The sequence below is a fragment of the Sander lucioperca genome, chromosome 11 (genome assembly GCF_008315115.2).
Source record: "Sander lucioperca isolate FBNREF2018 chromosome 11, SLUC_FBN_1.2, whole genome shotgun sequence".
Taxonomy (NCBI): domain Eukaryota; kingdom Metazoa; phylum Chordata; class Actinopteri; order Perciformes; family Percidae; genus Sander; species Sander lucioperca.
The window spans coordinates 26,744,202-26,760,825 of NC_050183.1; the positions used below are offsets into that span (position 1 = coordinate 26,744,202).

The 16,624-nt window shown below is 41.1% G+C and overlaps 1 protein-coding gene across 1 annotated transcript; it reads right to left on the reverse strand.

Annotated features, from left to right (window-relative positions):
- Nucleotides 1–9,490: 9,490 nt before the first annotated feature.
- On the reverse strand, nt 9,491–16,258 carry LOC118496234 (histamine H3 receptor). The gene is made up of 3 exons (XM_036007151.1): nt 15,485–16,258; nt 14,830–14,996; nt 9,491–11,194 (listed from the first exon to the last, which is right to left on the reverse strand). The coding sequence occupies exons 1-3, from the start codon at nt 15,759–15,761 to the stop codon at nt 10,337–10,339; spliced, it is 1,302 nt and encodes a 433-aa protein (XP_035863044.1). The 5' UTR covers nt 15,762–16,258; the 3' UTR covers nt 9,491–10,336.
- Between the last annotated feature and the right edge of the window lie 366 nt (nt 16,259–16,624).

The window sequence follows — 16,624 nt, forward strand, 5'->3', positions numbered from 1 at the left end:
AGAAAACATGGGATTCAACAAGCCATTCAGATTGAACTCTCCTTCCTATGTCACATGCGGACTCATTAGAATATTTGCCAGAAGTGTGCCATATTCTTCTCGCAAGCCAATCGGAGCAGACTGGGCTTTTTGGGCAGGGGGCTTAAAGAGACAGGCGGTAAATGGTGGGTTTCAAACGTAGTGAATATTCAGACAGATATTGGACATTAAAGCATGTAAACATGTTATATGAACCCACACTTCAAGTATGAACCTGAAAATGAGCATAATATGTCCCCTTTAAAATGGATCAATTCACTGGAATTTATCACAAGCATGTTTATGAGCTGGTTTTCTGTTTTATAGAAGACGTGTAAATGTTCAACTTGCTTTTGATGAAGGTTCTCAACACACAACTCATTTATTATAACACTGACACGTCACAACACTGGCTGTGAACTGTAACTAGAATGCTTGCCAAAGCTTCAGCTTGAGCTATGTTCACTTTTCAGGTGACCTTTGACTTTGATCACTCATGACTGTCATAATAATCATTTAGGTTCTACAGCAAGGTTAGCAGATGGAAGATGAGCAGACAAAATAATTACATAAGTGAAAAATACTTGATGATGAACAACCATGTAAGATAATAACATCTATTATTGCCTGGCATTTTACTATCCCTGATCTTCCTATCTCTGCTGGTCACTCTCCTGCCCACGGATCATCTGTCTTACAAAATAACCTAATAAATGAGAATCCGTATTGCTTGTGAACCCAGTGGCCCTGTAGGGTGCAGCAGACATACTGCATGGCTCAGGCAGTAATTAAGTGGAACAGAAGGCTGACCGTTAAAACACTCAATCTGCACCATTAGAAAAATAACAGGTTGTCAAATCTCTGTATTGATTGAATAAAATAAAACCACCACATACAGCAAATCAATAGTACAGAAAGGTATAGTAGTACTCCCTCTATACAGTGTTATCTTTGGTCTTGAAAGGGAAGAAAATGCGATATTAATGCCACAGACATCAGCAGCAATATTATAGTGTCAGGCTTTGTCAAACCCACTGCCTGGCAACCTGATCATACTCATTATTTTATTATTCATGTATCTGTGGCCCTGGCCAGTTCAGTCTAAATTTGGGAATATGATCTCTGTGAAACGGAGCATTAGGAGCATTACATTAGAGGAGCAGCTTGCTTGAGCTCTCAAATCAAAATTACCCATTGAACCTTATCCCCTGTAAATTCTCTCCTGACTGGAAAGACGACTTTCAATGAAGTACTAAATCCCAGGTGTTCCAAACTCTGATGCAGATAATAGAGGTGAAAAAGCTCATTTTCTGGGCGCCTGGTATGATGTTCCTGGAGATGGTATGGTCTTGGTGAATTGAGGTACAGCTTAGTAACGTGAAATGTAGTTCCATTGCTCTTTAACTCTTTAGAAAACCTGTTTTGTAGGCGTAGCAGTTGAAGAAGTTTGAATCACTTGTCTGACAAGAAGCGTTCTGTCTGTTTTTCAGCCACCACTCCTACAGGTGTGAATGTAGGAACAGGTCGGCCTATAATTTAGATGCTGCTGAACGGGAACATGACATTTTGAGGACGAATAAAAAAGCACTCCAGGTATTTGTTGTTACTTCAGCTCTACTTGTTAATTCCTTTGTAACACATATTCCAGTGCCTCTCATCATTTCTTTGGAACAGTGGTTGGCACAAAAAAACAAAGTAACACTGATTCATTAGAAAGATTTTGTGCCAGGAACATACTCCTCTATCCCATCAGAAGTGTGCTAAAAGCCAAAATCTGACTTTTCTAGTCAGACGTATAGCTTTTTATCTTGCCATAGACAATACTTGTCCAGTGCAATAAATGGTATTCAATCACCAGGAAAGGTAATCTTTCTGGAAATATTTAAGTTATATCTTGAGTAGTTTAAGGGTCAACAATCAATCTGCATCAACTGTCATGACTTAAGGTCAGAAAATGCCTATGCTCTGGCTGACCGATATTTTTGTTTTTAGGTATGACAATGTCAGTCTGTCGGTCCACCACTTTGGTCCAGACTGAAACATCACAGCAACTATTAGAGGGAGTGCTATGAAATTTGGTATTTGGATGTTCATGGTGCCCAGTAGGATGAATCCTACCAAAGAATTTCTAATAAGGGAAGAAGTTGCACTCTCGTTACTTCCGGCTTCTGAACTGGTTGCAGTTCCACTCTTGATCCATATAGGGGGCACTCACAGGCCAGTGCAGAATGAATGGGACTCTATGGAGCTATACCACTCAAAATCCACTTTTCTCAGGATATAATTTTTTGTCTAGTAATTTGAATGTTGCATTTGAAAGGGGAGGCTAAGAAAATACACACTGCTGGGTGTTAGATTTTTAAAGTGGCTTTTTTTGTTCTAAAAAGCCTTTTAAAATGTCAATGATGTCATACACATCGTACGGCCAGAGATACTGCTTTACGGCAAGCTCTGAGTTACTTCCTTTGTTCTCTCGAGGCATCGACAACACAGCTGACAGGTTAGACTCTCCCTGTTAATACACGTGCTAGAAAGAGGTTTGCTAATGTTTTAAAGACCACACCGAAATATTCACTCTGACATTCTGGTTCTGCTTCGGATGCTGTCAAGCGGGATCTCCGACCGTAATCAGTCCTTCACTGACCAATCAGCATTCATTAGCAGAATGCTAGCGTGTTATGGGCAACAACGACTCAATCTGTAAGAAATCGAAGGGACATAAGTACTCGTTCATTCAACTTTCGACCTATAATCCATGTTGAACTTGCAAAAACTACAATCAAATCTGAGATTTCTCAACGACAATCAGGCGAAAGACAAATTTAGCTGTCTAGCTCCATAGAGTCCCATTCATTTTGCACTGGAGACAGCGGAAAGCCCGTGGCTGGTGAACACAATCTGCAAGTTCACTCAAAGTCCTATGTTGCGGCTGTAAGCAGTCCAACGAGGGACTAAACACTGAGAGATACATAAACACACTGTGACGCGCTCAAGACTGTATTGCAATGATTTATTCCTCCACACGTAAAATACAACTAAATACTGCAGTTACCACATGTATAATTACTTTGTGTCGATATACAGTAAGTGCATTAGTGCGGCAGCCAACAGAAAGTGTTCGCTCCCAGGCTCACCCCCTCTGTCAAAGCCCAAAAAAACCCAGGTGAACAGGTGAAGCAAACAAATATGTTACCACTTCCGCTCAAGCCGCAATGAACACGCCCACCACCTACAATATAAGTTCACAATATAATAATAATAATAATAATAATAATAATAATAATATAAATGAGACCATAAACAACATACAGTATGTGGCTCCTACATCCTAAACATAGAGTTGAAAGGTTGAGTTTGAAAACACTATTCTACATTTTCCCTGAAGTCCTGAACTACAATTTTACTTCAGTAAGTTAAAAAAAAGTTGTGGTCCCAAATGGGAAAAGTGGTTGGCAGTAATTATCACGTTAAACAGAAACGCTGAAATGAACAATGGAGAAAGTCGTGTTTGATTGACCTCTGGTGGTTGAGAGTATTCAGTTTCTCTGCAGGCAATTAGCATGTTTCTGCATTAGGATTAATAAGAAACTCTGGCAGATAAGTGTGATGTTTTTTTTGTTTTTTTTTACATTGACCTCAATGAGAGTGATCTGCAGGATGCTGTTTGCTACATTCACTGTCCTGCTTCAGAGCATAAAGAAACTACACCACCATAAAAACCATTATTGCACGCGGTTTTGAATCCCGTTAAAGAGTTGATGACCATCAGCAGCTGCTGCTATGTGTCTTTTATTTATAACTCTTAACAGGCTCTGGTGTGGTAGAGTGTACAGTACGGAATAATAATAATTAACCTTTCACAGCCTGATGAATAATCTTACTTTCACCTGTAATATACTGTCAGTTTTCTTCTGAAACAGCTCATTAAATGTGACTGTGATTATTGTCCCATTATGTAGAGAAAGCGAGCAGTGGGACCTAATGCTTTCAAAAGCATATTGAAATATCCTCAGGGGTTGTATTTGTATTGTTTTCTCCAAATGACTTGTGCTTGCATGTAGCTTATCACCTTGGAAACACATGCTGTCTTGTCCGGTGAGCATCAGTGACATTTGAATCTCATCTGCTCAAAAACAAGTCTGTGTATCCACTCTCCAGTCCTCGAGGACCTCATCTGTGTTTAGGGCTCACAAGATATTTGCCACAATAACAATTACATTACTGTCACCATATTTGTATCCCAGAGCAACGCAAATGCGAACCAGGAGGATGTGAACCGCTTCCAATTTTTCCTTTTGAAAGGCTGTGAATATTGGTTCTTAGGTCTCCAGCAGAGCACAGAAACGATGTCAATCGCCGCGTTGAGCAATTTGTTTTCTATTTGCAAGTCTACCTGTGTGTCTGCACAGGTTACCTGAACCAGTCTATTCATCTCATTCTCTGTTGACCTTTAAAGAAATGCCTCCAAATTGACTTTTGTCACTTGTTTTTTTGGGGGGAGTAAGTGAGGAAGGGGGGGGGGGTATACGGGGACACTTATAGCCTCCTCGACTCCGAAGTCTATTTCCATTCTTACAGATGGATTTTGAGAAGCACTTATGACAGTTGTGTCTAATGTGAATCAAATCTTTCAGAACTGTTTAGGGAAAGTCTTTTCACAGGCACAAAATGTGTATCCACACCCACAGCAATCGCTGCATTTAAACCACTATTATTAAATGGGGACAGTGGGAGAACAACACCACCACATGAGACAGAAAAATGTCCTCAAGAGACTGTTTCAAAAAGCTGTTTCATTCTGGATGGTCTCAAGAGAAAGAACTTTCTTAAAACAAAAGCCACTTAATGTGATGTGTTGTATTCACCGTCAGAAGCAGAGATGGAAAATCCGATAATGGGAGCCGTTCCAAAGTTTAGCTGAGATGTTGCTAACAAACAAAGAAATCACTAAATGCTTTGAAAGCTCTTCTGCATCAAGTACAAGCACAAGTCTTCCAACCCATACGACCACATAGATCGCTTGTTTCTAGCCTCTAATACGACCCACAGAAGCGTTTCCTAAATTACAACATGCCATCATGATTTCGCGTAAACATACACGCCCACTTTCTTAAGCCAAATGGTGTGTTATCTGTACGCATTTTGAACTATTCGCGTGGATGTCTACGCTGTATACAGCGGATGTAAACATACACGGCACATGGCATGTTATCGCGAGAAGAAAGCGACGGTTGAGTTTAGGAAGCGTCACACGCGGGTTGGCTTTAGGAAAAGAAGAACCGGTTGGGTTTAGGAAAAGAAGAACGGGGTTGGATTTAGTAAAAGAAGAAAGCGCCGGTTGAGTTTAGGAATTGTGATACGCGGGACACAAAGGAAACGTGACATGCGGGACACGATCCCCGGTCTCCTGGGTGAAAGTCCTGTGTTTGACCCATCCACCACCCCGACCAACCTCCCTACGCTGATTTATGCCATTTCACACTACTCGCTACGGCGTAAATTCACACGCAATCGCAAGGTAATGTAAGTCAATGGAGGCCAAACGGCGTTGATAAACACGCTAAAAAGCGAGTATGCGTCTTGATAACACGCCAATAATGGCATACGAATTGGCGTGTCATACATACGCCATTTCATGAGATCAGTCTGTAAATTAGCATCCCTACTGGTGGCAGCAGATCAACACTACTCAGACCTAGGCCTAAATGTAACGGTTTCAAACATGTGGTTAATGTTGCGGAACGGTTGCAGTTTGGTTAATTAATTAATTGGTAAATTAATTAATTAGTTAATGCAGTCACAATTTAACAATGTCATATATAACAATATATTTTAGTACATTCTACTGAGCATACTTGTGTATTTTACTCAAGTTTAAATTCAGGACTTTTACGTAAGTGTGTCATATAGTTACGTAGAACGTGGCGTAACTAGGTCATGTACTTACATAAGTTCCACTCCATTCAGGAAGTGTCTTTTTTTTATCCAGAGCAGATACATAAATAAAAAGGGGTGTTCATATGTCTGTCTGCTTGAATTTGTCGATGAAAATCATGTATAGTAATGTATAATAATATTGAGGTGACGCATCGCGATATCGATTGAACCGTTGACAGGATAATCGTAGTGAAGATTCACACCCCTATTACATATGTAACTTAACTTATATATGTTACCTTGCATATGTGAGTTAAAATAAGTCGTTAAAGTAATATAACGTTGACTTTTAGTTTCACACGGGACACGAACAGCGGTATCCTGGGTCAATGACCCTTGTTTGCTTGACCCATCCCCCTCTATTCGGTCTTTGTCGCTTTTTATACTACATCACCTACTTCCTCCTTTGCATGTGTTCTTATTACTGCAGTCATATGGCTAGTAAGGTCGTAATAAGCTGCTTGTAAAAACCTATGGTGTCATTTTTTTTGGGAAAGGACAGTCTCTTAAAACTTCATACTCCTGAACTCGCCATCTAAACAATTTACACACTGCATGCTTCACATTGCTGTTTCTGTAGGAGGATTTATTACTGTACTTGACTTTCAAGACAGACAAAGTATGTTGATGGGAAGAAGGCAAAATAGAAGCCATCATCATCCTGTTAGTATGGCTTTTCTCTGAACACCATGACTTGGTCGCTACAGTATGTGTCTCCCATGGTTCAACCATCTCCAAGGGGCTGTTTTGTTCTTACAAGTAAAAAGCCACACATAACTCCCACATGTCAGAGCGATTTGTGTTGTTTCCTGGCGGTCTTAAATCCCTAAGGATACATTTCCGGACATATTTTGTTTCTGTTCATCAGTGCTGGAAATATGTAACAAAGTTCCAAGTCCTACATTTCTGTCACGCCTTCCACTTATCTTGTGCTTATTAGCCGATAATAAAAGCTTGACAGCAATCTTCAAAACGAAGATCAAGAGTCTTCTAGGAAACTTTTTTTTTTTTTTTTTTTTTTAACAAGCAACATCAGTATTGTTTTATATTTGATGTGAGTTTTTTTCTGTGTTAAACAGTAATTTGCCAGCTATCATTCACACAGAGCACAACAAGATTCCTCTCCACCCACTCATGCCTGAATCAGCCCTTCTCAGTGTTATCTTATTCCGTCTTACTACACTGCTCACTAAACACTTCAAGACAGTGTTCCACATTTTGGGAAATAAGCTTATTTGACTGCCGGACTGTTGCTGTCCGAGTTTCTTCACCCTAAACAGTCAATATGCTAGGGGTGTCAAACTCATTCTCACTAAGGGCCACACTGAAAAAAGAGAATTGCATCAAGGGGTAAGGCTGCACAATTAATCGCAATTTCATCAAAATTGCAATATGAACGATAGTGCAATATCCAAATTGCAGGGGGGCGCAATATTTTTTAAAGGCAAAATATGTGTCAAACCATTCTAAAATAAAGCATTGTGGTGCTGCAGAGACATCCCGGCCTACAAATCGTATCCTACAGACTAAAGAAAAAATCTTTGTTTGGTACAGATGCTCGCAAAAAATCACACTTCAATCATTTATCATTTTATATTTTTCAGTGAAAATGAGAATAATGACACAAAAATGATCATTCCCTCCAATATCGTGAATCATATCGCAATCACAATATCAGTCAAAATAATCGCAATTGGATATTTTCCTAATATCGTGCAGCACTAATCAAGGGCCAGACATGTAATGTTTGACATGCTTTTGTTTCATTGAAAAAGTCAAATGTCTTTGACTTTATTACTTACAGCATGTTGCTTTTTTTCTACATTTTTGTAGCTTTTTGTCATTTTTTTTGTTTTTATACTGACTTTGTGGCTGACGTTTTTGTCCCTTTTTTAAAAATGTGTCGAATTTTCCGAAATTCTTTACGCTTTTTGACAACCATAAAACTGTAAATAATAAAATGTCCTTAGCCATCATAGAATTTAGCAAGTCAAGTCAAGCAAAACACTTTTTTTTTTTTTCACAGCCTGAATATGAAAACTCTCTGATTCTCAGGGAATTTCTGAGTCTCAAAGTTGGCAAATCTGCCAAATTCTGCTTTAAATGTCACGTAATTGCAGTTTGGTGCACAACTAGGTGGGCCAAAATCTATTGTGAACCTTAATTGATATACAGGCCGGATCTAAATCTGCAAGGGGCCGGAATCGGCCCGCAGGCCTTGAGTTTGACACGTGGTATAGACGTTAGACGTTTAGCTTACAAGTTAGCTAGCAATGGATGCATCTGTTTGTGTTCAGCTCAGCCTCTGACTGAACTCAGCAAAAACTCCAGTTCTTTCTGCGATTTCGAGTCTCAAGTCTTTGAGCTCGAGTCCAAGTCAAGTCTCAAGTCTTTGAGGGGCAAGTTCAAGTCAAGTCAATAAAAGAAAATAGAAATACATTAACAAATGTTGATTTAAAAAGCAATAATTGCATGAAAACGAGTGTGAAGTCCGAGTCAAGTCTGAAGGCTTTTGGGTCGAGTTGCAAGTCAAGTCTGAAGTCACTGTTTGTCACTTAAGTGCGACTCGAGTCCGAGTCTCAGACTCGAGTCCCCATCTCTGGTATAAGCATATTTCCCCAAATGTCAAACCATTTCCTCCTACACTACCCATGTTCCATATTTGACCAATAACACGTACAGTTAGGAAGCCTGTAGTCTTTTTTTTTTTTTTATTCTTTCTTTGGTTACTTACATCAACACACATTCATAGCCAATATACAAAGTAGTCCAGTAGTTTGGGTGGTATAAACCAGTCAAGTGTATGAATAAATACTGCACTTAAAGAACACAATCTAGCTTGGCATAGATAATATTGTACAAAAGGTTCTATTTTTTTGTGCTGTACATTTTTTTTAAAGTGCCCATATTATGAAAAAAACACTTTCTTTGTTATTTTGTGTCTCTGGTGCTTCCACACGCATACAAACTTGAAAAAAAAACATCCATGCTGTTTTGAGTGAGATACAGGTTTCTGAATGATTCCTGCCTTCAGTCTCCGGGTGAGCTGGTCAAAATCTGCACGGCTTTCTACGTCACTAGCCGAAACAAGGGGGCTAGCGCCAGCATGCTAGCAGTTAGCCCCTTCGTTCTCAATGGCAAAACACTGCTACAACACACACAAGTTCACCATCTACAAAAGAACTATTTACATGTCCTTGTTCTGCAGGTATTCCACGCAAAGTTGGAAGTGCGCTCTTATTTAGAAGAATTCTCCCAGCTAAACCTGCTTTGTACTGACTGAAGTTAGAAACAGCTAGCTAGCTCATGTGATCCTTACCTAGCTACTGAGCATGTGCGACTCCCAACAAAGATGGAACAGAAGTGAGATGTCTCACTCTGTAGCTAAGCTGAACACACAGGGTGAAAAGAGGAGCTGCAGCAATGTGCAGTACAACAAATATATGGTGTTTTTTGAAAATTAAACCATGTAAACCTATTCTGGTACAACCTCTAAATACAATTATGAACCTGAAAATGAGCATAATATGAGCACTTTAACATCAACAAGAACACCTCATTAAAAAGTGCAGATTCGGTGTTGGCAGATAACAGCTGATTCCCCATGATCCTGGCCCACTTTTCAGATAAAATGAAATACAACATCACTGTGATAAACCACAGTAAACAAGTCCAGGTACGCCTCCTCTCTTCAGGTGCTTTGAAATGTGAGGACTCCACATTTGTCATCCTATTGCTGCATGATAAAAAAAAGCTTGAATTTGCAAAGCATCTTTTTGAAGACATATGCAAAAGGCCAGGGTTTCAGAGAGATTATGAAACTTTATAAAATCCTTAAAATACCATAACATCCTCCATTTGATCTAAATAAGAGTTGAAAAGGTTTTCTCGTCACAGCAGCCCTGTGAGGGACGGGATGTTATCTGAAGCTGCTGTCTCCCTCCGCTGTGCTTTTCAAGCAGACAGACCATAATTTAACAACTTGGTGGTGCTGTAGTTCTCCCTTGCATCTCAGATTAAATGATACTGTAATCATCACCCACAATCTGGCTCAAGTCATCATTTCACAGCATTGAGGACATAGAGAAGTGAGTGGTGATAAAGCTTAAACCACGTCCCTTCTGCCTGTCCTACTTACAGAGATTGTCTGTGAATATTATAACTGCAGTTCGTCTTCTCGCACCTTTTCATGGCTGTGTTGAATTGTCATATTGCTGTCAGATATGCTGTGACAATCCTCAACAATTTCTGTTATTTTTGAAAACTGGATTCTTTTTTTCTTCTTTTTTTTTGATGGAAGAACAGTATATGGATTTTTACAGTGTTTGACCCAACAACAGTTACTGCATTCATAAAAGCATGGAAGTGCAATTGAGTTCATCTAACAAGACTGAGCCTCAATCTGAGGCTGGACTGATTGTCTTTTCGGACACAGTATCTTCGAGAAAGCCCTTCGAAAGCTGCTGTGGCACAGAGGGTAAAGGAACGGGTTGATGGCCGAGTTCAGCCACAGAAGCCAGAACGTAATCTCGTACCAGTAGTTGGCCACACATTCACCGCTACAGGCGGCGCGGATAATCATTAGCAGAGTGTAAGGAGCCCAGCAAATCCCAAAGATGCAGACAATAATGGCCAAAGACTTGGCGATCTTTTTGTCTCGAGTCAGACGAGATCTCTGTTTCCTACGGCCAGGCGCCATGCACGAGGCCGTGTGCTGAAACGGCCTGGAGTTTCTTCTGTCGGGAGAGAACTTATCCCTCTGCATGAATACCTGACTGTTATTAGGGTCCATGCAGGAAGAAGGGGACAGGACGTCGTCGTCCTCGATAACCGCAGAGATGGCAGTAGGCTCGCTGGAAGACACCTTTCGAGTCTTCACAAAAAACACGGACCAGGCTGCTCCGTCCCTCTGCTTCTTACCGATCCTCTGCGGCTTGGCGTCGTCGTCGGCGCAGGCGCCGCCGTCCCTGGTCCTGCGATGGATGTTCAGGTAAATGCTCAGGTTGAAGAACGCCACGGACACAAACGGGGTGAAGAACTCAAAGGTCGAAGCGCTGAGCAGGAAGTACCAGGTGAAATAAAACTCGGCATAGCACTCGTGGCTGGGGACGACACTCTCGCCAACGATCGTCTCCCAGAAGATGATGGCGGGGCCGTAAAGGAGGAAGGCCAACACCCACACCGCCACCATCTTGAACACAGCCCGACGGGTCATGTTTCGCTGCGCTCTGTATTTAACCTGTGTTAAAAGAGAGATACAAGTGGTGTGTCACGATTGAAGACTGGAGAGGAGGCTTTTAAAGTGCACAATTTGTGTCTTTATTAACAAAACGACACCAAAACATATTCAAACCAAAATACAAAAAATAATAATAATAATAATAAACAAACAAAACGGCAACCTCACAGCAAGCTGCCAAGTCTCTTCTTTCTTCTCCTGACGCCCTTTTAACTCAGTCTCCCCTAATTGGACCATACCACCTGCACAGGTGATTATAGGGTGAGCTAACCTGAGCAAGCAACATTAACACTTCATTTCTCAAAACATCATTACAATTAGATAGATCAGTTACTGCTGACATTACTATTTATACATATGTGCACCCACAACAATAGGCACCCCAAATACAGACTGATCTCATGAAATGGCGTATGTATGACACGCCAATTCGTATGCCATTATTGGCGTGTTATCAAGATGCATACTCGCTTTTTAGCGTGTTTATCAACGCCGTTTGGCCTCCATTGACTTACATTACCTTGCGATTGCGTGTGAATTTACGCCATAGCGATTAGTATGAAAGGGCGAAAATCCTCATAGGGAGGATGGGTCAAACACAGGACTTTCACCTAGGAGACCGGGGATCATGTCCCGTGTGTCACGTTTCCTAAACTCAACCGTTGCTTTCTTCTTTTCCTAAACCTAACCGGTTCTTCTTTTCCTAAACCCAAACGTAGCTTTCTTCTCGTGATAACACGCCAAGTGGCCATAACACACCAAGTGGCCATAACACACCAAGTGGCGTGTATGTTTACGTCATACATACACGTGGATAGCTCAAAATGCGTACAGATAACACGCCACTTGGCTTAAGAAAGCGTGTGTGTATGTTTACGCGAAATCATGATGGCATGTTGCCAAATCTTATAAATAATGTACTGCAGAAGTATCGTACTTATTGTTCCTCACCTTAGGACTGCCCAGCCCCTCCCTACAGAAAGGACCTAATGAGGCAAACCTGCATGCACTCTCCCTGATTAAGCTGGTGAGCAGCTGATCTACGCCCCCCCCCACATCACAGGCAGAACCATAGCAAAACACTATGAACCCCTAAAACCTGCCGAACAGGCCTGTGTCAAATAATAAAGTAACAAATAAACTAAAACAATAACTTACAACATTACACTGAAATTAAGGATTAAGCAGACACCAAGTTTTGGGAACAGGGCCTAGTGAAAAGGGAGAAAGGAAGCCTTTTCACATGGTGACTCACCAAAAATCTGCCGCACAATTAACTCTACTTGTTACATTCCACAGCTGTTCACATATTAACAAAAGCACTTGTTTCTGCTCTGGGTGCCTTGTTAGAAAAAAAAGCCCAGTTTGTATTATGAGATGCTGTAAATAAAACCCACTCGCGAGGCTCTTATTGTGCGATGACTCACTGAAGCCAAAGACAGAAGGAGGGAACTCAAGGGGAGTGTGAAAGAGACATCTGGTTTCTCCCGATCCACTCCTCCCTCGACATCAGCCGCTGCTCCTTCTCTTCACACTCACTGCATTTTCACTTCACCTCTTTTCAGACTAAACTCTTTCCTTAAGCAAAGCTCCTCTATTTACCATTCTCCCGCTCTTTTTTTTATTATTATTTGTGTTTAAAAGATCTAAAAGATCTTTCTTTGCCTGAAACCATCAATTATCTCTCTGCGACAGCTGCTAATGTCACCTAGGTTCAAGAGCAACATAAACAAATCCACTTCTCTGAATCAATAAATAATGAAACGGAGCCCCTTCATGATGCTAATAACTGATTCTGGCCCTGCTATCGAGTGTTCATTACAAAAGCGCAAGACTCCCCATTTCCATTGTAAATTACAAATAATGCTCTCTACGGATTGAGAATTAATACATACATAATAATACATAAATAAATATTTCATACTAAGCTGCTGAGATCAAACCCTCGAACTAAAAGAGATAAAAGCTGTCACAATCCAAGATGTTTTACACCTCTTGGTTAGCAGCTAAATATAATTCTTTTTCTGTAAATGTGGCATCTGACAAGTTTAGTTATTTAAAAAGTCAATTGAAATATTTCAGTGTTTTGCCAATCGAGCACAAATCAACATATTGTCTGGAGATTTCATCTTTAGAGGAAGTTTTATAATTGATGACTAATACTGACCATACTGGATGTAGGGCCCTGTGTTAAAAAAAATTATCAACTGAAAATGATTCAGGTTTTACACTGACGCCAATAGGGGCAATACATATCTGCTACTTTTTGTTCGGGTTGAAACCCTGATTAAAGAGGCCGTCTGGCTAGTATTTCGCTTCTGTGTAGTTGGGGAACTCACAACAGAAAGATCAAAAAAAGGAATGGACAAAATTGAAGCAGCAAAATTGAAGCAGCAGAGGGAGAGAGATCCTGAATTTTAGTCTCAAGTATGAGTCGAGCTCCAAAACATTTTCCATGATGCAACTCAACAGCAAGTTTCCTTAGACCCTTACTGCCTCCTAAATGCTTCCAAACCTTACACCTCCTAAAAATGTGAGTCACAATGCCAAACTGAGATGGCCCTGATGATGTCACTATGACATCATTTTTTTCTAGCGTTGAAGAGCTCCTCCAGAGCAACAGAAGACAAATTATTTTATTGACTGACTTGAGTTGTACTTCTCGTGACCTGTGTAAAATCAGTTCCCTTTTACATACATTACTGGACTGTATATTTTGTATATTTGACCTTATAGACTGCTGAGTTGACTGCCAATGTCCAAAATATTCACTTACTAGACTAACCAGACAACTCAAGGTGTGTGTGTGTGTGTGTGTGTGTGTGCGTGCGTGCGTGCGTGCGTAAGGTTGGCGGATCAATCCCAGGCTCCTCCAGCCGCATGTCAAAGTGTCCCTGAGCAAGACACTGAACCCCATGTAGCTCTCCGGATGCTGTATTGGTCCGTTCATGCCACCTGGGAATATCAGGGACCGCCCCCGTGATTACGTTGTTTTTCCGACTGCCAGCGTTGCATGACTGCCACCAACTGTTGGGCGTAGCCTAGAGCATCAGGTGTGTGAAAACATGGAGGCCACAATAACAAAGATTTGCTGCTGTTTTCTTATGCGAGCACCTACTTGACTTGAATTGGTTTACTTGTTACTAGCAATAGCACAGAACTTTTATACCTAATTGAAGTTACTCTGTTGAAACCAATGGACGACTACAACCTAAATCGACAGCACGTTGTGGATGCATGCGTGAATTCTCTATATTTAGGAAAAGTTTCTCACCCTTCAACACATTTGAACGATCGTCGGCCATGTTTCTGTACGTCAGCTGTCAACAACTGGGAAACTCTGATAGCAAAATCTAGCCCCAGTTTCCCACCTCTGATTCCCACATGAAGTGACGTGAATGATGACGTTTTCACTGGGAAAAATGTTTTTCCGATGCCCATGAACGCACGGTCAGTATAGCTGTCCACTGCTCCTAATACTTAGGATGGGTTAAATGCAGTAATAGAATGTCACTACATTGTACTGTGTGTATGTGACGATTAAGAATACAGTTTGATTTTTTTTTTATAGTGTGTGTGTGTGTGTGTGTGTGTGTGTGTGTGTGTGTGTGTGTGTGTGTGTGTCCTGTACTTACTGCTCTTGTGACTGACAGGAAGCGGTCATAACTAATGAGGACAATGTTGAAGACTGAGGCAGTGCAGAGCAGGTAGTCCATAACCAGCCACAGCTTGCAGAGCCCCTTACCCAGCATCCACCGGCCTGTCAGGTTGTACGGGATGTACACCGGGATGCAGAAGGCACCTGGAACAGACACACACTGCATAACGATTCAACCCCCCCCCAAACAAAACTGTATTAACATGCACACCTCTCCAGGCAGCCTGGGTGTGAGGATCATTACATGTGACAACAAAATTACTGGTTGCTGCCCTGCAGAGGTAAGGTGAAAGGCATTTTAGAAACAAGAGAAGCCTATTGGTTGTCTCATTAAATAGACGGATATAATGTATCTAATGCTGCAGAAAGGAGCAGCACAATAACAGAGATGGGAATGCCTTACTAAAATAAAATAGAGGGATGCTACAAATAATAACAATATTACACATCAATGAAGCAAAAAGAACGGCAAGGTCACTATAAACTCATCAATGAATACGTGAGAGTCACTGTAATTATACTGTGGGGAGATTGCAATGTGTTTGGGGCGTGTAGAAATAGTGTTTTTCATTGATATGGAGAAGAGACTGACAGAGGAAACACAAAGAAGAAGAGGAGGATGAACAACTCACCCACGAGAAAATCAGATATAGCAAGGTTCAGAAAGAAGTAGTTGCTTTGATTTCTCAGACTTTTATCCACAATAAAAGCCATGATGACCAGCGCATTTCCTGCCACCACGACGACGACCAGAGTCACCATGAGGACCGATAAGATCACCGCCAGGTGGCCCGGGAGGACGGTCCCAGCCTCGGACACCGCAGGAGTCAGGTTGGCGCTGGAGTTTGAGACCAGAATATGCGCGCCCATAGTTAATAGAAAGCCAAAATCATTGTAGACCTTTTTCATTTCACGCACAGGAACAATAACGAACAAATCCAATTACGCGACCCAACGTTCTGCTCCACTTTATCCAGGAGTCAAACATGTCTGGAGACCTGTGGTTAAATGAAAATACTTTCCCCAAATCTTCCATTTCTCCGGAATAGTTCTGGAATTAGGGGAGACACTAAGTTTAATTGAAAGCTTAATTTTTTTAATGATAATATTGTAGGTCCTCTGGGTCCTCTCTCTCCTCTCTGGTCAGCCGGTGCGTTAACAGCGCTGGCTGCCCGATGTGCGGCTACCGCGGAGCGCACAGTGGATTTTGTCACCAATGTCAGGACTGCCAGAATAGAAAATAGGTAGGCTACTATATCCGCTCATATTTCAAAATAAATGTCTTACGGCGACGATTTTGAGAAAGTCGAATGTAAATTTCAGAATACCCTACGCATTTCCGAGGCAATTTGTACATGTATTGAATTACGTTGACGTTTTCTCAACGCATTAGGCCTACTTCCGAAACGTAATCTTTAAAGTCAATATTAAGAGCATTCAAAATGAAAAAGACTAAAATTGAAATGTCTATTAAGCACTTGTGTAAGCCATAGACTGAATACAGTCAATGGTGCAAGCCCATATTTTAACCATTGTAATGTGTCGGTTGTTTACCAAATGAAAACCACCCAAAAAACCCGTAAAAGCACTTAAAATTGTTGTCAGTCACTGACAGAGAAAAAGAGGTGTCAAATTTGTCTCGCTTTTATTTTGGAGGCAATACAAATTCCGGTCTTACTCGGGGATTTCTGCGCAATTGACGTTTTGCTTCGCAACAACCGTTCTCTTAATAAATCAATGGCAGCAAGTGATCAAAGATTGGAATCAAAAGC

Bases quoted from the DNA above. Each gene is read 5' to 3' on its own strand.
- LOC118496234 (XM_036007151.1), bottom strand. From the start codon at position 15,761: ATGAAAAAGGTCTACAATGATTTTGGCTTTCTATTAACTATGGGCGCG. The intron at 14,997-15,484 runs GTGAGTTGTTCA...TGTCTGTTCCAG, and splicing joins TATATCTGATTTTCTCGTGG to GTGCCTTCTGCATCCCGGTG. The intron at 11,195-14,829 runs GTAAGTACAGGA...CTTTTAACACAG, and splicing joins TCCTGTCAGTCACAAGAGCA to GTTAAATACAGAGCGCAGCG.